This window comes from Osmerus eperlanus, chromosome 27 (genome assembly GCF_963692335.1).
Source record: "Osmerus eperlanus chromosome 27, fOsmEpe2.1, whole genome shotgun sequence".
Lineage (NCBI taxonomy): Eukaryota > Metazoa > Chordata > Actinopteri > Osmeriformes > Osmeridae > Osmerus > Osmerus eperlanus.
This window is the reverse complement of record NC_085044.1, coordinates 7,050,609-7,071,802: the sequence shown is the minus strand read 5'-3', so window position 1 is coordinate 7,071,802 and position 21,194 is coordinate 7,050,609. Positions and strand designations below refer to the sequence as shown.

At 50.0% G+C, this 21,194-nt stretch overlaps 3 protein-coding genes and 1 non-coding gene across 4 annotated transcripts in view; 2 read left to right on the top strand and 2 right to left on the bottom strand.

Annotated features, from left to right (window-relative positions):
* Positions 1 to 13: 13 nt before the first annotated feature.
* On the bottom strand, positions 14 to 8,792 carry dpp3 (dipeptidyl-peptidase 3). Its single transcript, XM_062453804.1, has 18 exons — positions 8,652 to 8,792; positions 7,184 to 7,488; positions 6,909 to 6,998; positions 6,612 to 6,749; positions 6,130 to 6,204; positions 5,950 to 6,040; positions 5,682 to 5,812; positions 4,482 to 4,612; positions 4,323 to 4,381; positions 3,936 to 4,130; positions 3,659 to 3,771; positions 3,487 to 3,579; positions 3,275 to 3,337; positions 3,062 to 3,186; positions 2,824 to 2,944; positions 1,331 to 1,510; positions 638 to 800; positions 14 to 520 (listed from the first exon to the last, which is right to left on the bottom strand). Exons 1-18 carry the CDS (start codon positions 8,734 to 8,736, stop codon positions 378 to 380), a joined length of 2,301 nt encoding a protein of 766 aa, XP_062309788.1. The 5' UTR covers positions 8,737 to 8,792; the 3' UTR covers positions 14 to 377.
* A 416-nt stretch (positions 8,793 to 9,208) lies between these two features.
* Positions 9,209 to 9,290, top strand: trnas-gcu (transfer RNA serine (anticodon GCU)). The gene has a single exon. It is a non-coding gene; the product is annotated as a tRNA-Ser (tRNA).
* A 435-nt stretch (positions 9,291 to 9,725) lies between these two features.
* On the bottom strand, positions 9,726 to 13,454 carry LOC134013946 (endosialin-like). Its single transcript, XM_062453733.1, has 2 exons — positions 12,706 to 13,454; positions 9,726 to 12,227 (listed from the first exon to the last, which is right to left on the bottom strand). The coding sequence occupies exons 1-2, from the start codon at positions 13,169 to 13,171 to the stop codon at positions 10,462 to 10,464; spliced, it is 2,232 nt and encodes a 743-aa protein (XP_062309717.1). The 5' UTR covers positions 13,172 to 13,454; the 3' UTR covers positions 9,726 to 10,461.
* Positions 13,455 to 21,026: 7,572 nt separating this feature from the next.
* LOC134013646 (CCR4-NOT transcription complex subunit 6-like) overlaps positions 21,027 to 21,194 on the top strand; it is a 9,159-nt gene continuing 8,991 nt past the window's right edge. Inside the window, exon 1 of the mRNA XM_062453224.1 lies at positions 21,027 to 21,177. The gene's annotated coding sequence lies outside the window, so the exon portion shown is untranslated. The remainder of the gene's footprint in view (positions 21,178 to 21,194) is intronic.

Genomic DNA, 21,194 nt, shown 5'->3' with positions numbered 1-21,194 from the left:
AGGCAGGGGCAGGTGTGGTTGAGACCCAGTTTATTGTTGCATAGGCAGGCTGGCATCACAGTGCCCTCAGCATGAGACCTTCTCAAAGTCTGAGACACAACTAGCTGTTCCAACACGTCAACATAACTGGAGGGCTTGCTTTGGTGGCTGGCTGTGTGTGGCTCAACCAGCCAGACAACCCCGGGTCCAGTCTCTCCGTTCGTCTCCTCCCAGATGGACCAAGAGGTCTCTGCAAGTTCCCGGAAACTTCTAGAACATTCTAGTGTTCTAGAAGGTTCCAGGGAGTGGGAGGTTCTAGAACGTTCCAATCGGCAGGTTTTCTAGAAGGTTTCAGGGCGCGGGGGGTTCTAGAAGCCCTCAAGCCCTCCCAGGTTACATCAGCACCAGCAGGCGCAGTCTTTTTTGCTCAGCGCCAGAAGCTCCGCCTCCACCTCCTCAGCGTCGTCGGGGAAACGCTCCACGAAGGAGCGGACGAGACCGGCGGCGCTGCCGTCATACTCCACCAGCTCCACTGCGTCTCCTGGAACACACGGACACGTTCAACACCTTCCTTCTATAACTCCCCTCCACACACAGCCCTGAGGGTACAACAACAACAGGTCATGGTCTGGTCTGTGGGGCTGATGGAAGGACTGACCTTTGACTCTGGTGTTGGCCTGGACAAACATCTTGCGGGCTTCCTTCCGCAGCAGAATGGTCTCTCTCAGACGCATGAAGTTGTGAGTTCCGCTGTCGCTCACAGCAGAGTAGCCCTCGTACAGGCTTCGCCCCCCTTCTACGTCCGCCGTCGACTTGTGGACCTGCAGGAACGCGGACAGCACAGAACAATGTTAGGACACGGGTAGACCAGCTAGAACATGCTAGACCAGCAACAGCAAGGCCCAAAAACTATTTGAGAGAACAGAAAACAGACACAGTTGAAGAAATATTTTTTTATTTAACACACCCTTTTGTGCAGAAGTCTTGCAATATTGCCGAAAAGAGAACTTGTGATTTTGCCAGAATTGCTTGTTTACACCGAACCAAACAAAGCCTGCATAATGTCGCCCAGTGTGTGATTTTAGATAGCATTCTGGCGTTCTGGAATCGGAGGCGCAACATCAGCGTTGTTGCTAGCGTGTGTGGCCCTTCAACTCTCTCCCTTTGACACAGACGTGATTCAGCTCTGTGACCACCTCTGCAGCCAGCTCGACGCCGGTGCAATGACGGCCCCCTGTTCCGTGTCCGTACCTTTCACGCTGCACCGTGACACGGCATGGAACCGCGACATTCCTGCCTGGAACGGGCTGTGGGGACGGGGCTAGAGGAGCGGAGCGGGGAGTGCGAGTACCTGCAGCTTGCAGAGGAACTTCTCGATGGCGCCCTTGCCCACCGTGTGGATCTTGGAGCGGTCGATGGAGACGCGGGCGTCGGGGAGGCCGTCCGCCCCGCTGCACTCCTGCAGCGTCACCAGGCCCTGGCCCGCCTCCAGCAGCACGCGCAGGATCACATACCTGGCCTGCATGTGAGCCTGCAGACACGCACGCACACATACAGAGGTTACTGACTGGTGTGTGTAGGGGTAAAAAGAAGTGGAAAGGTGGCAGGAAAGCCCAGGTGAACATGTGCACAAACAAGGTGTTTTGTGATGTATGATTAACTTAATCTTTAGTGGCACTTTTTACATTGGAGTGGAACAATTGGAGTTGCATTAGTTGGATAACTTGTGCTTTATCAATAAAGTTTGATTATGTGTAGTATGTAGTGTGCAGGGTGCAATATGTAGTGTGCAGTGTGCAATATGTAGTGTGCAGGGTATAATATGTAGTGTGCAGGATATAATATGTAGTGTGCCGGGTATAATATGTAGTGTGCCGGGTATAATATGTAGAGTGCAGGGTATAATATGTAGAGTGCAGGGTATAATATGTAGAGTGCAGGGTATAATATGTAGTGTGCAGGGTATAATATGTAGAGTGCAGGGTATAATATGTAGTGCAGGGTATAATATGTAGTGTGCAGGGTATAATATGTAGAGTGCAGGGTATAATATGTAGAGTGCAGGGTATAATATGTAGTGCAGGGTATAATATGTAGTGTGCAGGGTATAATATGTAGTGTGCAGGGTATAATATGTAGTGTGCAGGGTATAATATGTAGTGTGCAGGGTATAATATGTAGAGTGCAGGGTATAATATGTAGAGTGCAGGGTATAATATGTAGAGTGCAGGGTATAATATGTAGAGTGCAGGGTATAATATGTAGTGTGCAGGGTATAATATGTAGTGTGCAGGGTATAATATGTAGTGTGCAGGGTATAATATGTAGAGTGCAGGGTATAATATATAGTGTGCAGGGTATAATATGTAGAGTGCAGGGTATAATATGTAGTGTGCAGGGTATAATATGTAGTGTGCAGGGTATAATATGTAGTGTGCAGGGTATAATATGTAGAGTGCAGGGTATAATATGTAGTGTGCAGGGTATAATATGTAGTGTGCAGGGTATAATATGTAGTGTGCAGGGTATAATATGTAGTGTGCAGGGTATAATATGTAGTGTGCAGGGTATAATATGTAGAGTGCAGGGTATAATATGTAGAGTGCAGGGTATAATATGTAGAGTGCAGGGTATAATATGTAGTGTGCAGGGTATAATATGTAGAGTGCAGGGTATAATATGTAGTGTGCAGGGTATAATATGTAGTGTGCAGGGTATAATATGTAGTGTGCAAGGTATAATATGTAGAGTGCAGGGTATAATATGTAGTGTGCAGGGTATAATATGTAGCGTGCAGGGTATAATATGTAGCGTGCAGGGTATAATATGTAGTGTGCAGTGTACCTGTCTCCAGCTCTGGCTCTCAGGGGTGTAGAACTCCAGCCCCAGCAGCCCAGCTCGCACCATGTTCAGCCAGTTCACATAAACCACCTCCTCCGCATCATGGCCCTCGTGGCCAAATATGCTGCACGCACACAGGGGAGACACACAATAACATTAGCATCACACACGCAGTACCATAATCATGACATACTACGGTGCTAAGCTCTGTGTGTGCGCGTGTGAGTGTGTGAGCGCAGACCTGAGCACGTGCTTGTTGAGACACAGGTAGAGCCCCACACACTCCGCTCGACATTCTTCATAGGAGGAGGCGATGGTGGAGAACTTACTGTCCCAGGTCTCACTGCCCTGGTACCAGCTGGAGATCTGACACACACACACACACAGGTCAGACACATGTGTGTGTGTGTGTGTGTCAAACGTGTGTGTGTCAAACACGCGTGTGTGGACTCACCGGTTCTCCAGTCTCTGGGTTCACAACCTTCTCCTTCTCAAAGTTCAACTTTCCATTCTCATCCTAAACAGGGAGGAGTCATAGTCAGAATGGGCAACCAAGTGTGTGTGTGTGTGTGTGTCTGACCTGTGTATGTATGTAAATGTAGGTGTGTGTCTGTGAATGTTTGTGTGTGAGACTTGTGAACGTAAGTGAATGTGTGTGTGTCTGACCTGGACGAACAGCTTCCCGCTCCCGTGTCCCAGCAGCTCATGAAGGCCCACCTGCACCTCGAACGATGGCCCCTTCCACTGGATATACACATCCTGACAGACGGACGGACAGATAGACAGGTTACACATCCTGACAGGCAGACACACAGGTTACATATACTGACAGGCAGACCTTGTCCTCCTCCTCCAGGAAGGTAAGCTTGTCCTTCTGGGTAGCGTAGGCCACCGCCAGCACGTTGCCCAGGGAGACGTTCTTAAAGCCCTCCGACTGCCTGATGTCATCATCTGGACACACAAGCACACACACACACACACACACACTCGGTCTCTGATAACACAGCAAGTATTATCAAGTATTAAGAACTATTGTGCGTTTGCTTGTGCGTGTGTGCAGTTGGGAATGTTGATGCTAGCAGGGATACCACTACGTGTGTGTGTGTGGTACCCACAGTTGGGGATGTTGATGCCAGCGGGGATGCCGCTGCCGGCGAAGGTGAGGACGTCCAGGGAGGTGAAGTCAGGCTTGAGGAAGCGGTCCTTCTCGAAGGCCTGTGGCCAGGGCAGCTCTGGCAGTAGCACCTCGGCAGAGCCCACCAGGCTGCCGAAACGAGCGCTCATCGCCTTGTTCACCACCGCAACAAACCCTGAAACACAGTCGCCACAGTAACCCATGACACCCTAATCACAATGGCAACAATCATTAAACCCCCATCACTACGATAACCCTTAAAATCCCGATTACCACAGTAAGATCCCCTGAAACCCTCATCTCCATGGCAACAATCCCTGAATCCCTAATCGCCATGGTAATAGAGTGGGGTGCAGCTGGTCGGTACCTTCAAACTCTCCTCTGGATCCAAACGGGTCTCTGTAGCTCTCAATGAAGCCTATGTAGCTGTGGAGGAGAGCAGACACCGGTCAACACTTGCCCGTTCGCGCCCGAGCACACACACCACAGTGTCCGTCCCCCGAGGGGCGGGCCTCGGCATTCTTACCTCTCCACGATTGGCCCCTTGTCTTTGATCCAGTAGCGCGAGCCCTCCTTGTGAGCGTCCAACGAGCCCAGAGTGAAGCTGCGCTCGTACTCCTCCAGCATGCGCCGCTGGTTCTCATTGGCAGCATGAGCCTGTCAGTCAAAGGTGAAGGGTCAACCCTCAAGACCACAAACCATCTGGGCTGTGTCTATTGTGGAGACTACTGTGTTGGGGTACTCTACTGTGCAGTGGGGTGGACTCTGTGGAATAAGTGTACTAGAGTAATGGTTCTCTACCGGTCTAAGCTCAGGACCCACATTTGTCCTCATTAAGTCACAACCCAAAAATGTCTTAATCTCCAAACCATTGTAATTTATTTAACAAAACAATTTGTTCAGAAATTATTTGTGTTTTATAAGGCGGGCGGCTAGGTGTGAGCCTACGCAACTTTGTTAATAAAAGCGCACCATCGGAAGTTTGGTAACTTACTAAAATAACAGTTAGGCTTCATGACTTACTTGAGGACTACCTGTACTAGAGGACTCTGACCTGGGCCTAGTGCAGGTTGGGGTTAGTACTGTACTAGAGGACTCTGTCCTGGGCCTAGTGCAGGTTGGGGTTAGTACTGTACTAGAGGACTCTGTCCTGGGCCTAGTGCAGGTTGGGGTTAGTACTGTACTAGAGGGCACTGACCTGGGCCTAGTGCAGGTTGGGGTTAGTACTGTACTAGAGGACTCTGTCCTGGGCCTAGTGCAGGTTGGGGTTAGTACTGTACTAGAGGACTCTGTCCTGGGCCTAGTGCAGGTTGGGGTTAGTACTGTACTAGAGGACTCTGACCTGGGCCTAGTGCAGGTTGGGGTTAGTACTGTACTAGAGGACTCTGACCTGGGCCTAGTGCAGGTTGGGGTTAGTACTGTACTAGAGGACTCTGTCCTGGGCCTAGTGCAGGTTGGGGTTAGTACTGTACTAGAGGACTCTGTCCTGGGCCTAGTGCAGGTTGGGGTTAGTACTGTACTAGAGGACTCTGACCTGGGCCTAGTGCAGGTTGGGGTTAGTACTGTACTAGAGGACTCTGACCTGGGCCTAGTGCAGGTTGGGGTTAGTACTGTACTAGAGGACTCTGACCTGGGCCTAGTGCAGGTTGGGGTTAGTACTGTACTAGAGGACTCTGTCCTGGGCCTAGTGCAGGTTGGGGTTAGTACTGTACTAGAGGGCACTGACCTGGGCCTTGTGCAGGTTGTCACTGGCCTTCTTCATGAGGTGAGCGTAGTCCCCTCTCTGCACCGTGAACACACAGCCCTCAAACTCAAACCTGCCGCAGCACGTCTCCCCCTCGCCATCCACGGCACAGTCTGCACGCAACAACAACGACGACAGGTTCTGAGAACAGGAATTTCACCTCTCCACTTCCTGCATCCATCTCCCTCTGTACCCGTAACTCTGTCTTCCGACCTCTGTCTTTATCTCCCCCTCCTCCCCCCCCCCTCACCTGTGGTCACAGCAGAGGCCAGGCGGACCTCGTAGCACGTCTTCCCTCCTCCCTCCTTCTTAAATAGACGAGTGTTGTAGGCACTCAGTTTCTGCAGTAGGGAGAGACACACACTGGTACCCTCTCCGACGCCACTCAGGAGAGGTAGACAGGTAGACATGTAGAGAGGGGCCAGCTTACCTTGGAGTCCAGGAACCTCTGGGCCAGCTCTGCATCCTTCAGACCACAGTTACCTGAGAAGTAGGTGGTGGTTCCCTGGAGAAGAAACACACAAGTCAAACACGGACGTGCACTTCAGGTATCACGTTTTAAGGACACCTCACATATCATGTTTTATAATGACAGCTCAGGTATCATATTATGACGCTGTATATATCATATATAATAACACCTAAAATATCAAGTTATTATTACACCTCGGCTATGATGTTATAACAACACATCAGGTTTCACAGTATAATGACACCAGGAGCTACCATACACCATCATTATCAAACTGCCCACACCAAACGACCTGACCCACACCTTAAATCCCAACATCTAGGACATCCAACGACCCAATCTCCACGCCAGCCACACCCTCAACCCTCCCCAGGTGTGCTGTGCCCCCCGTCCCTCCAGGTGTGCTGTGCCCCCTCCAGGCGTGCAGTGGCGGGGCTCACCTTGTCCCCCAGGCCCAGCTGTTTCTGGCGCTCCTCCAGGGAGTAGAGGCGCGTGGAGCAGCTGTCCCACAGGGCCTCCATGTCGGCCGGACCATCCTTGAACGCCTGGCTGCGCCACACCAGCGCCTTCAGCTTCTCCTGCAGCATCACAACAGTGTTAGGACGCCACATCCATTAGAACTGTTCTAACACAACACAAGCGTGACAACAGCAGGCGTCACGATAACATATCCAGGTTATCGGGGAGCCGTGGTAACAGCTTGGTAGTACAGCAGCATTGTTCCATAGTGAGTCTACCTGGGGCAGGTTGGGGATAAACTTGGTGTCTCCAAAAGACTTGTAGTTTCCCATGTTGGCATACAGGCCAGCAGCATAGACCAGGAAGGCCTGCGAGAGAGACACACACACACACACAAACACACACACAGTGATGTCCCTTCAGTGCCGTGCCCACAGTGTGTAAGTTGACGTTTGTTGACATGAGAGTCCTAACATAGTGTGGTGGATGATTTCATTGTGTGTGTGTGTGTATATATAAGTATGTGTGTGTGTGTGTGTGTATATGCACGTACCTGGTACTCCTCAGTGCTGAGCCCAGCAGCAGTAGCCACCTCGCCCAGCTGGTCGGGATCCTGCCCCCGGAACAGCCTCTGCAGCAGCACGTAGATGCTGGAGGACTCCGGCGACGTCTGGAGCAGCACGGCCAGGCCGCCGTACCACGCCGCCCGCGACAGGAAGTGAGAGTACAGCTGCTCCCGCGGCGACAGCAGACGGAAGGCCTCGCGGCAATCCAGGGCGGAGACGCCGATGTCGTTTGGCAGGAAGTACTGGGAGTCCACCATGGTCGTCAACTTCCTGCTGCTCAAGCTCCTGAAGCCTGCGGGGGAGAGACATGCGGCGGTCAGAAAGACGAGAGACACCGTCGGTAAATACAGGCCTGCTCGGGAACTGTTCCGTCAGTAGACCTAAGGTACAGTGGCTGGTTTGACAAAGTCAGTGGGCCTGCGTATAGTCGCCATGCTGGTTCGAGAAACAGAAAGTAAGCGGTCATTACAGATGGTAGCTATGCCTGTTAGGAACAGTCTGTACAGATAATGGAAAAGACAGTCAGGGAAACAGTTAATAGGCCAAAGTTTAGTAGCCATGCTGCTTAGAGGAACAGTCAGTAAATGCAGCATAAATGTCTGTCAGGAAAACCGTCAGTACAGAGTTAACAGGCTAGTAGTAACTGCGATTCAGTAACATCCACTGAATCGCAGGTAGTAATAATACATAAAAGTGTACTGACAGCTGGATTCAACCAATCAGAACTAAAACCTAGTGAACATTTGATAGCTAGACATTGAGCTGGCTTCAATCATTGACACATTTTAGATCAAGTAGATCTTATTTTAGATAACCTTTCATGCTTTCACTTTCTTAACTAATTTGCTACTTGGGCAACTCACCAGACACCAGCTGGTAATTGAACACACTTGCAGGTCTCTCAAGTGCTGGTGATGTTCTCTGATTGGCTTTTTACTACTCTGTTTAACTCGATTAATTGTATATAGCGGGACAAGTTATCCATTATTTCTTAGCGTGAGAAATGGTTGAAATGCGTGAGAAATACAAGATGTTGCGCGAGAAATGGCTGAAATGCTCGAGTCTCACGGCGAACGCGTGGACTTGAGAGCTCTGACTTGTCTGGGCCGGAGGATGTGTTCTCGAGTCTGATTACATACGTTAACTAACGTTAGGTATAGCATAGTCTGTCTTGCCTGGTTTAGTGTCAAAGCCCATTTCTCAGCAACCACCTAAAACCAATTTTGCTCACCGAGATAGTTAGCACTACCTGACCGTCCGACAACATAAGATAGCTAGTAGTTAAGTGTCCATATGTGCTAGCTAGCTAGCTACTCAGTACTTGAATACCGTGTTGGCTGACTGAATGAATAATGCCGGTTAAGGTTATTATGCTTCCCCCGTGTCAAATATGCTAACCACTTGTACCAACAGAAGCTTTGAATGTTATTTAAAGTATATTGGTTTTATACGCACCTTTTGGGGAAATCAATGTATTGCAGTACAGCCAATGTACACTGTAGCTGGTCACCAGTTTATATGAAACTCTGAAACGAAACATTAAATTGCCGTCTCACGCTCAAATCACTTCCTCTCTTGGGGTTGCCAGTTTCCATACAATTATTCCCCTAAAATACTTAAATAAACTCGAAAGCTAAATAAAGAACTACACAATTTGATTCCGGGTATTGATTTCAGTACAACATTTTTCAAAGCGACATGAGGTGAAGTTGTCGTAATATACATACATTTTTGCCTTGGGCTGGCCCAACACCAAATACATTTTAGGTCAACATTGGTTGATTTGAATACAATTCTGTGAACCTGGCAACCCGGATCCTCGTAAAAAAGCCAACCAATCAAATGCGTAGTCTCAGTTCTCTCCGAATAAAAAGAGTAAAAATCAAATTATTTTCTAACCGTGATAGCTCCAAGCAAAGACATAGTTTTGTAAATCCCAAAATAACGCAGATTATTTTATTATAACATCTGGTTTTTTTTCGTTTTTATTCTTAAGGTATTACAGGCAGCTTGACGAGGTGGCCGAGTGGTTAAGGCGATGGACTGCTAATCCATTGTGCTCTGCACGCGTGGGTTCGAATCCCATCCTCGTCGGAAGATTTTTGAGTGAGAAATAAAAAGGCGTCCGTAAACTGGTTTATGTTGTGTTCAACTACGATTCCAAATCCCGTAGCCAGGATCGCCTTACTATGACTATAGAAAAGTAGTCTTGTAGCTACTTGCACCTACCAAATTTGATAATCAATTACTTCAACTTGTTGAATTACATGTATCTGGTAAATCAAAGTTAAACTGTAAATCTTTCAGGACGGTAGCTCTCCAGAAACAGGGTTGCAGATCTCTGGTCTTTACAGACCACTTTACTCCGTCTGGAGCACTCTCGCAATGGAAGTGCTGAAAGATAACGTAATGTCTGGCTCTATCACCAACACCAGATGGCGCTGCTAATACATTCTCGAGGGCAAAATATTTCTTAGTTTGACACGTTGCTGTCCGTTTCACTGAACAATAAAACTCACATTACAAGCGTTCAACAGTTTACTGATTTTATTGAAATTCCATACATATTCAGTGCAAAGTATTTACAAGGACCCAGTACGTGTAACTAAAGCAGGTTGACTGAACGTGCGTTTGAAAACTCCAGGACCAACTGAACCCCACTGTAATATGATCCTGCCTGCGTGGTGTTTTTCCAATGCTGAAAGAAGCTGTCTGGTTGTCAGGGCTGGTAGAGTTGAGAGACCTTAAATATTAGTTTCATGACGGCTCCTGTGCTGACTGTGTGTGCCCTGGGTGTGTGTGTGTGTTTGTGCTCAGAGATGTGACTGACTCCTGCGCTCCCAGCTTTGCCTGGGCCCCCTCCCAGGCCCAGCCCTCAGGCCCAGCCCTCAACCTCACCCCCAGCCTCCAGTCCCAACCCTAACTCCAGACACCAGCCCCAGCTTCCAACCCTAAACCCAGCCTGAGCCCCAGCCTCCAGCATCAATCCCCAACCCCAGCCCTAAGACTCAGCTGTGTGTACACCACTCCATCTCCCTGGTCTGTGTCTCTCCAGGTCAGCCAACTCTATCTTGTCTTCACCACGTCAGATCTGCTCTGAGAGACACAGGGCCAACCATAAACATCTCCGGTCTGTGAAGCCTCAACGCACAATAGCCAGCTGTGATTTTAGAAGAAGATAGAAAAAAAACACAAACAAACAAAAACCCAGCAGTGGAAATGATTACTTAGACACCCTCCATCCCTCCCTCAGTCCCTCCCTCCCTCAGTCCCTCCCTCCCTGTCCATTTGAACAAGTTCCAGTCTTGGAGGTTCTGTTGTCCTGGGGCGAGGTGGCAGGTAGGACCCAGCGGTAGCAGTCTGTCAGGCCTTTGTTCTGATTCACAGCACAGCTGGTGCAGTAGACAATTCCGAGCGCCAGCATCACCACGATGAACACACACAGGGGCACCAGCAGGGCTACCAGCAGCCAGCTACGATCCTGCCTTTTCCTGCCTGTGCCCTCCTGCTGCTCTGACCCAGGCTCAGCTTCAGACACGGATGATTTTCCTTTCCCAGAGACAGGCTTTGTCTCAGCTCCAGTCTCAGTCCCAGTCCCAGCTCTAGTCCTAGTCCCTGCATCAGCCCCAGTCCCAGCCCCAGCCCCAGTACCAACCCCAGTCCCAGCTCTAGTCCTAGTCCCTGCATCAGCCCCAGTCCCAGCCCCAGTACCAACCCCAGTCACAGCCCCAGCCCCAGTCTCAGTCTCAGTCCCAATCCCAGCCCCAGTTCCATCTCCATCTCCAGCCCCAGCCCCAGGCATTGTGAAGTGCTCATAGTGGACCATAGAGGTCTGTGTGGACAGGGGCAGTAACTCATCACTGGGGGGATTCGTGTGCCACTCAAGGGAGTTGGGATCATGGCCGAGATCAGGGTTCCCAGGGTCGTCATCAAGGTCAGGGGTCAGGGGTGATGTTGTTGCTGTGGAGGAGTCGTAGTCCTCTGGGAGAGGCCTACAGGAGTACAGGTCGGCCAGCAGCTTGAACCCTGACCTGCAGTAGCACTCGAACCCTCCCACATAGTTCAGGCACATGTGCTGACATGTGCCCGAGGTCAGGCACTCGTCAATGTCCACACACTTTCCCTCCCTGTTGGATTGGAATCCGTGCCTGCACACACATTCTCCTTCCTTGTTGGGTTCATATTCCGGCGCGCACACGCACTCCCCCTCTTGGTCCTGCTCGTAACCTTGGTGACAGCCGCACTCAAAGGTTCCGGGGAGGTTGAAGCAGGTCTGAGGGCACGGCGCCTGGCTGCACTCATCCACGTCCACGCAACTCCGCCCGTCTCGCCCCAGCAGGAAGCCAGGAGGGCAGGTGCAGCGAATCCCTCGGGGACCCTGCTCGCAGCTGAACTCACAGCCCATGGAGGAACAGGGGAGGCCGGGGCCGGCGCGGTCTTGGTCCGGGATGTCCGGGGCCGGTTCCGGGTCCTCGTCGGGGGTCGGGCTGGTGTCTGGGAGACAGCTGGTCTCGTCGTCCGCCAGAGAGAAGCCTTCTGAGCATGTGCAGTAGAAGTGATTGTCGGAGTTCTGGCAGTAGTGCTCGCAGCCACCGTTGTCTTCCTCGCAGAGGTCCTGAGGGGTCTCTAAGCACAGGGGGCCATCCTTGGACCAGCCTACAGCCCCATCCTCCCGCTCCGTACACAGCACAGACTTGTCCGAGGGTCCAGGGACGCCGGGGGGGCAGGGCAGAGTCCCCACAGACCCGTAGGGGAGGAAGGTGAGCAGGGTACTGACCAGGCCCAGGGGGGTGGTGTAGATGGCAGCACCGCCTCCCTCCGCCTCCAGGGGGTGACACATGCCGCGGTAGGAGTGCAGGCAGAGGAAGCCGTCCACGGCTAGGGCGCAGGCACCGTCCAGCCAGCGGAAGTTGTCGTGCTGCTCGCGCGCCTCCTCGGCTGTGTTGACACTGATGGCCACACAGCGATGCACGGCACAGCTCCCCGGGGGGTCTGCACGCAGCCAGTCCGTGTACTCGCCGTCCGGCTCGCCTGGGGACGAGACAGCGGGGCCCGTTAAACACCGGAACTCACTGCACACTCATGCTAGGGTTCTGGGGTTACGTTTCCCTCGTGAACTTTATTTTTATTGAATTACATTTCAATTTAATTTAATTTAAATTAGATTTCAATTGAATGTAATTGAAAAATCTTTCAATTTAATTTAATTGAAAAACCTTTCATTTAATCTGAATTTAAGTTCAATTTCAATAAATTCAAAGCTTGGCTGTGGAAACCTTGTGGTCCTGCATGGAACATTGGACTTTAAAAGGTTCTTCAGATGTACTTATCGGAGAACCATTATGGTTCTACTGATTCTAAAACCATGTTGTCAAAGAAGTTTTGGATAAAAGCATCTGCTAAAATGCATAAATGTAAGGTTCTAGTCATCACATTTTCACCAACTGATTGTTCCACAAATGGCTCCACCAACGGTTTCTTCACAACTTTTTAGGGTTTTCCAACTCACCTGACACCCAGGTGAATCCCCTGAGGGGGCGCGTGGAGGAGCACTGGCGGGGCTGGCGCTGCAGGCCGATCCAGAGGCGGAGCCTGGTCCTCGGCCCACGCGTCTCTACAGACGACAGCAGCTCGTGGACCACGCCCGCTTCCTCCTCGTTGCGCACGGTCGCCAGGTTACCGCCCTTGTCCTTGCAGCTCCTCAGCGACTCTCGGAAGGTCTTCCGTTGGAAGTAGACCACGTAGCATCCCCCCGCGAAGCACAGAGCATCCTGTTCCCTCAGCTCCTCCTCCAGCTCCGCTGCCTGGCCCCGGCCCTGACCCCCCGCCTGCCTCCTTACACCCCCCTGCTGCCCCCTCACCTGGCCCTGAGCCCGGCCCTGGCCCTGGGCTAGACAGCCTGGGGGCCTACAGACACACAGCAGCACACCCAGCACACAGAGAAGCCCAATACTGCTCATCCTCCACAGTACCATGGGTAAACTGCAACCTTGCACTCCTGGCCTACTCTACCCTAGTCTGTCCTACCCTGCACTGGCCTAACCTGGTCTGTCCTGTCTTGTCCTACCCCGCCTTACCTGTCTGCAGCCTCAGGTAACCCACCTCACCTACCTCAGTCTCCTAGCTTCCTGCCTCAGTCTCCTAGCCTCCAACCTCAGTACCTCTTGGCTATCCTAGCAGTACAATATCTCTCCTATCGTCCTGGCTAAGCTCCTCTTCCTCCAGTCTCCTGCCTCTCCTGCTCCAGAATTCTGACTGATCTGAAATAAAGAAAGAAAGAAAGAGGGAGGGGAGGGACCAGAGAGAGAGAGGGAGAAAGAAGAGAGGGGGGGAGGACAGAGGGAGGGAGGGCAGAGAGAGGGGGAGGGCAGAGAGAGGGGGGAGGACAAAGAGAAGGGGAGGGCAGTGAGGGGGAGAGCAGAGAGAGGGGTAAAACGTAGCGGAAAAAGGATTGTATGTTTTTAGAAGAGGGGGTGGGTAGTGAGTGTGGAGGAGAAGGAGATGGAGGGGTGATTGGGGGGGGGGGGGTTATGCCGGACTCAGCTTTTCCCTTGTGCCGTATGGTTTTCATAACTCTGCCACCCCCCTCCTCCACCCTCTCTCCACACACACTGACACACACACACACACCAACACCGCCACAGCAATAGAACTCTCCACAAGAATGGAAAGTATCCCCAGATCATTCTATCTGTCCTATATTCTTCCCCCCTTCACTCCTTCCCTCCTATAGTTGCAAGCTCAGAGACCAGACTGCAGGAGCTGGATGTGAACTGGAAGCTCTGTCTAATGGTCTTCCAGGTGTTTCTCTAACCACATTTACCCCTTTCTTTACCCCATCTACCCATCCACCCCTCTCTGTACTCCATCTACCCTTCTACCCCAGGGGCGGAGCCAAGCGTTATAAACACTAGAGGCTTAGCCCAATCCTAGGACGTAGTCTATGTTAGATGTGAGTTTTGATAGAGACTTCCACAGTTAATGTAAGTTTTTTAAGCTTTATGTAATATAAATGTTACGTTGGACTCATATTATTATATTTTCCTAAAAGATTCTGGGCATTTGAGAAAACATTTGGGCAACCCTGCCCACACCTCCAATGTTCTACCCCATTCTTACCCTCTCTTTACCCACCTACCCATCCACCCCTCTCTTTAACCCTCTACCCATCTACCCCTCTCTTTACCCCTCTACCCATCTACCCCTCTCTTTACCCATCTACCCCTCTCTTTACCCCTCTACCCATCTACCCCTCTCTTTACCCATCTACCCATCTACCCCTCTCTTTACCCATCTACCCCTCTCTTTACCCCTCTACCCATCTACCCCTCTCTTTACCCATCTACCCCCCTCTTTACCCATCTACCCCCCTCTTTACCCATCTACCACTCTCTTTACCCCTCTACCCATCTACCCTTCTCTTTACCCCATCTACCCATTCACCCCATCTTACCCCATCTACCCCTCTCTTTACCCCTTCTACCCCTCAAAATGTGGACTAGAACAGTCTAGTTAGGTCTGTGCACTAGGTAGGTCTGTGTGATGTTGGTCTCTGTGTACTAGTTATGACTGTGTGCTATGTAGACTAGACCTGTATACACAGTCTGCACTAGGTGGGTCTATGTGTACAAGTTAGGTTTGTGTGCTATGGAAACTAGAACAGCCTGTACTAGGTAGGTCTGTGTGCTGTTGGTCTCTGTGCACTATGTATGTGTGCTATGTAGACTAGACCTATAGACATTCTGTACTAGGTAGGTCTGTGTGTACAAGTTAGATCTGTGAGCTATGGAAACTGGAACAGTCTGTACTAGGTACTGTAGGTCTGTGTGCAACATATTTAGGTTGTGTGTTATGTAGATTTGCCCTGTATACACAGTCAGTACTATTTAGGTTTGGATGCTAGGCTGTCGTAGGCAGGTCTGTGCAAGTTCCCAGTGTCTGGTAATTAGCCAGGCTGTGTATCCAAGGACAGTCTGACTGGAGTCCAGCACATGCACAGGAAATGCCTGTCCTGCTATGGTTGAACTATTAACCAAAACAAACATCCAAGTCTTGCCACTTCCACAGAACCCTGGAAATCCCAGGAGAACCCAGAACAATGTGAAGACCAAAAGAACCCGGCCAACCTACAGAACTCAAGAACACAGACAACCCTGAGCCTAGAGAACATAAATAAATCTTGAGATCAGAGAACCTCTCTGTAAAAATACAACTTTTCTAGAAACTTTACGGTCCTAGAAAACAGATCCTGGTTAAAGTTGAGAGAACTTAGAAGAGAACCTAGAAGGTAGAAGCAGTGAGGTGTTGCTAAAGGAGCTGCTTTGCAGGCTGAATAAGCTCTCAGACACACACCAGGGACAAGGAGAAGGAGGAGAGATTTGGTCAGGTCAGTTTCCCCATCTCCCCTATCCCATACATCCTTCCCCTCCTTTCCTCTTCTTCCTTTCACCTCATTTTCTCCTTCTCCCTCTTGATTCATTCTTTCTACCTCTTTCTAGCCTCTTCTGTATTTCTTCCACCTCTCTTTTCTACCCCCTCCCCTCCTCCTGTCTTCACCCTCTCGACTCTACCCCCCATCCCTCCTTCTTACCTCCCCCCTGTGTTTTACCCCCCTTCACCCACTCTCATCTCAGGTTTCATCTGCTTTTTCTATTACTGCTTCTGATCGCGTCTGTTCTGTCGGCTCCTCCCCCTCCCACCGAAGGCTCCTCATCTGAATGCCTCGGACCCACATTCCAGAGGAGGAATGGATAGAACAGACCTTCTGTCTCCTGCTCACCTAGACCTCCAGTCCACTTCCACACCTATAGACCTCCAGTCCACTTCCACACCTATAGACCTTCAGTCCACTTCCACCCTCAGACCTCTAGTCCACTTCCACACCCAGACCTCCAGTCCACTTACACACCCAGACCTCCAGTCCACTTCCACACCTAGACTTCCAGTCCACTTCCACACCCAGACCTCCAGTCCACTTCCACACCTAGACCTCCAGTCCACTTCCACCATCAGACCTCCAGTCCACTTCCACCCTCAGACCTCGAGTCCACTTCCACACCTAGACCTCTAGTCCACTTCCACACCTAGACTTCCAGTCCACTTCCACACCCAGACCTCCAGTCCACTTCCACACCTAGACCTCTAGTCCACTTCCACACCTAGACTTCCAGTCCACTTCCACACCCAGACCTCCAGTCCACTTCCACACCTAGACCTCTAGTCCACTTCCACACCCAGACCTCCAGTCCACTTCCACACCTAGACCTCTAGTCCACTTCCACACCCAGACCTCTAGTCCACTTCCACACCTAGACCTCGAGTCCACTTCCACACCTAGACTTCCAGTCCACTTCCACACCTAGACTTCCAGTCCACTTCCACAACCAGACCTCCAGTCCACTTCCACCATCAGACCTCCAGTCCACTTCCACACCCAGACCTCCAGTCTGCTGTTCACCTAGACCTCCAGTCTGCTTCCAAGGAGCAGTTTCCTACTGGATAGCTCCCAGCTGTGGGCCATGACCTCCCCTGGCCCCTCTCCTCCTCTTCTTGTAGCCCCTCACCCATTTCCCTATCCCTCTTCTCTTCCCCTAGCCCTCACCTCCTCCCCTAGCCCCACACCTCCTTTCCTCTCCCCTCACCTCCTCTCCTTACTCCCTAGACTCCAGGTATCATACACAGTTTAGATGTTTCGATTAATTTGTTTGTCAGACATCTCGACTACCCACGATGCACTGGGGCTCTGGCTGCATGCTGAAACAATTACCCAGAGAGCCATGCGGTCACCCTCTCAGGCTACATCTGCACGAATGGGAAAAAGATGTGCTTCTGTCCAAAGAATGGTTATTCTGTCCACACTCTGGAAAGCTTTGAGTTTGTCTATCAGTGGGGGGCTTAAAAAGCTAAGTTTAACTGCAAACTGACTTGATAAAGCACTCTCTCTGCTCATTTGAGCAAATACACAGATGACTGGGAGGGAAATGTACATAAATGTACTCTTAAGTTCTCTTCATTCTAAGCACCTAAACACTTGTGTTAGGGACATCAGACTGTGCTAATAGATCACCTATCCACATGAAGCTCAGTCAGGGACATCAGACTGTACTAATAGATGATCTATCTATCCTCCCTTGGCTTAGCCAAGAGTGTCATACTGTACTAATAGATCACCTATCCTTTCTGGCTCAGCCAGGGGCGTCAGACTGTACCAACAGATCACCTATCCTCCTTTGACTCAGCAAGAGACATCATACTGTACTAATAGACTATCTCTGTGATGGGGAAGACTATCCTGGGTACAGAACTGACACATGGAGTATTAATTCACCAGATGGAATATTCTCAGTTTTTCCATACGCCCCCTCCCCCCACCCTCCTCATGCTCTCTCCTAACCCCCTTCCCTCCTCTCTCTTTCTCCTCCATTCTTAACCCTCTCCATCACTTTTTCTCTCTCCCTCACTCTTTCTCTCTCGTTCTCTTTCATCCCCCTCTTCCCACTCCTAACCCCCTTCCCTCCTCTCTCTTTCTCCTCCATTCTTAACCCTCTCCATCACTTTTTCTCTCTTTCCCACTCTTTCTCTCACACACACAGAGGCAGTGAGGAATGACAGTACTCCAGTGCGGTCTATAGCAGTTCTATGTGGCAGCAGCATGGTAGAACCATTAACAGTAAGATGACATTCAGAGCCGAGTAGAGCCACATAAAGCTGCAAACTGGAACTACTCCACTTCCGGTCTCTCCGTCTGCTGGACTCCTGAAGCCCCCCTCCTCTAACCCCCCAGTCCCCTCTGGTAACCCCACTGACCTCCTCACCCCTACCCACCACCACAACACGACACCCCAGAGACCCCTTAACATGGACCCACACCCCCTCACCCTCCCCTGCCCTCACCCTGTCATTCTCAGCCTACTCCTCTACCTCTCCTTCTCTTCTCTCCTCACCAACTCCCAGGCCCAGAGCAGAGAGAAACCAGAGCACCTGAATCTAAACACACCAATCTAACTTCAACCAGACCCCAACTGAACCTCAGCCAGACCCCAACTTAACCTCAACGACACCCCAATTCAACCTCATCCAGATCCCAACTTAAGTTCAACCAGACCCCAACTTAACCTCCACCAGACCCCAACTGAACCCTAACTGAAACACAACTCAACCCACTCTGGAATGGTCCTCCTCCACACCACGGTCCAGGCATCCATGTGTTCCAGAAGGTTCCTGTCTGTCTGAGGCAGTGTGTCCATAGCTGGGTCTGTTTTTGGACAGGGGTAAGGTTTCAGCGGGGCAGGAAATACCTTCACACAAAAAGGAAATGTCTACTGTTGTACAGCCTGCTTCTCATCTGGATGGATGAGAGGAGCTACTGGGGAGAGTTTGTCTGAACCAGTACTTAGTCTTGAACCAACACCTATAAACCAGTATTTAAACCAGCATATAGACCTGACTCAGTACCTATAAACCAATATAAACTAGTATCTAGACCTGACTCAGTACCTATGAACCAGTTTATACCTGTGTATAGACACACATACACTCTTGAACCAGTATCTATTACCCAGTATAAACCGATACGAACCAGTACCTCTAAATCCAATATTTAGAACTGACCTTACAATCCTACATCCTTACACACACACCTATGACAGCCAGTGTGGGCTGAGACTGCCATCATCAGAAGAACTGGGAGGGTTTGGGGTTGCAAACTGGACCATAGAAGGAGTCAGTCAGCTGGAAGAAGTAATGAAGGGAGTCAGATGGCTGAGCGGTTAGGGAGTCGGGCTATTAATCAGAAGGTTGTTGGTTCGATTCCTGGCTGTGCCAAATGACGTTGTGTCCTTGGGCAAGGCACTTCACCCTACTTGCCTCGGGGAGAATGGCCCTGTACTTACTGTATGTCGCTCTGGATAAGAGCGTCTGCTAAATGACTAAATGTAAATGTTAAGAACAGCAGTGCCTCTAGCTGGTGGGAGAAGGGCAGTGCAGGTCTCCAAGGGGGCTGCAGCACAGAGCCTTGGGAAGGGAGACCCATACTGTTGTTGAACACTTCTCTCTCTCTCTCTCTCTCTCTCTCTCTGTCTTTAGTTCAGTGGTCTCCAACCCTATTCCTGGAGAGCTAACTGCCTGTAGGAGTTAGCTCCGACACTAAACTGGCACACCTGATTCTAATGATTAGCTGATTGATCAGATAACTAGTCTTGAATCAGGTCAAATAATTGTTGTTGGAGACACAGGCTGGTAGCTCTCCAGGAACAGGGTTGGGGACCCCTGCTGTAGGTGTTAACTGCTGACACCCTCTGCTGGTAACGTTTGGTACTGCAGCCTTGGAGTTGCATCAACAGGAGCAGTAATGGCCCACGTTGAGGATGTCACCTGAGAGAGTCCTTGGAGGACCGCCAGGAGGCATGGCTTAAAAAGATGGATGAAAAAGATCTAGAGGTTGTCAGGTCAACGGCTGAGGCCAGAAGCCCACAGGCAGAGAGAGAGAAAGACGGGCAAAGAGGTAGAGAAGATAATGGCGGAGAGAAGGAGACCCAGACTTCCCTGGCTGTGACAGCCAAGATGGAAGCAGAAACATCAGCCTGTCTCAACACAGCAAACCTTGTGAACGTCCAAATGACCCGACTGGTACTGGATAACATCACCCAATTGCTCCTCCCAAGGTTTCTCAATTTGTTTTCCTGGGAGTTTTTCCTTGTCTTCCTTGAGGATTTAGGTTGGCTGAGAGGCATATCTGAGGGCGTATGTGAATCCCTCTGTGACATTGTTTGTAAATGGGATATACAAATAAATGTTGATTTGATTTGACACTCTCATCTCAGAGCCTGGGAGAAGGAGAGTCAGGACCTGAAGTCTTTGAGGAACCAGACCAGGGGTGTCGCTAGACCCTTTTTACTGGGGCATGTGCCCCAGTATAAATCTGATGTTCCCCAGTAAAAAAAAGTTACAAGTTAAACGCTTTTGTGTCAACAATTTACTTTATTAGTCAGTGCATTCATTTATCAAGAGTCATCCCAATCAAGGCTTGTTAAATCAATCAGTTGAAAACAGAAACGGATGCGTGCCCATGCGTGCTCTTCTGTGCTTGCTATAATAGCCATTGCACCGCGCACACAAGCCCAGGTGTCGGCAAGCAAGTCATAATTGAGGTAGGCTAAGAAAACATTACGAAACTAAAGAAAATGTGTAAATAATTGTTGAACTTGACATGTTGAACTCCTTAAACAGCTGTTGAGTCAAACTGAGGATACAATTTGACTGTCCCAAACCGATCAAATTGTGTTGAGGGTCCACATTAACTCATTAAATAATGTGTGCATTATAGAAATGAGCCTGTTAATATGAAATGTAATGCTTATTGGGTCACTGGGCTTATACATTTAAACCTTTATGTTCTCTAGTGTACTGAGTAGATGTGAAAACACCTGTCACGAAGATGGGCAGCTTCTTTGGCGGCAAGCTTTGCTGAAGAAGATGGACAGGGGGACTTAAACACTTCCAAAATTACCTTATTGAATAAATTGACATTTAATTCAATGACGTGATATGGATTTATGCCTTCTGGTATGAAAGTTATGAATATGTATGTTGTCATGCATGTGTGAGATTGTCACCAACCCTGATGGAAAGAGCAATGTTGTAACTTAACTTCTCTACTTGGTTATCACTCGCACAACAGCACAGTGCTATGAGTGAAAGTCCTTTAAACGTGAAATCACTTATTCCCAAAGCAAAGTACAGTACGTTCCTGAGAAGAACGCAAGCTCCATCGACGCTACGCAAAGACGTTTCAGAAACAGCCAATCACGACGAACGTTGTTATCACAGGCCAAAAATCTGTCAGACGCCATGATTCTTGTTTTCTTTCAGAGAGGGTAGCTAGCTAACAGCCGGAACAGCTGACATTAAAGTGAAATAGCTTGCTAGCTAGTAACAAAGGAAACACGCAATCGCCATCGCTGTGACTGGTATGATCTTACAGGTAAAGCACGAAAACTC

Coding starts and splice junctions, on each gene's coding strand:
- dpp3 (XM_062453804.1), bottom strand. CDS start 8,736: ATGTTTCGTTTCAGAGTTTCATATAAACTGGTGACCAGCTACAGTGTA. Junction 3,772..3,935: donor TGGCATCAACATCCCCAACT/GTGGGTACCACA, acceptor TTGTGTGTCCAG/ATGATGACATCAGGCAGTCG. Junction 1,511..2,823: donor AGAGCCAGAGCTGGAGACAG/GTACACTGCACA, acceptor GCGTGTCTGCAG/GCTCACATGCAGGCCAGGTA.
- LOC134013946 (XM_062453733.1), bottom strand. CDS start 13,171: ATGGTACTGTGGAGGATGAGCAGTATTGGGCTTCTCTGTGTGCTGGGT. Junction 12,228..12,705: donor GGGATTCACCTGGGTGTCAG/GTGAGTTGGAAA, acceptor TCTCGTCCCCAG/GCGAGCCGGACGGCGAGTAC.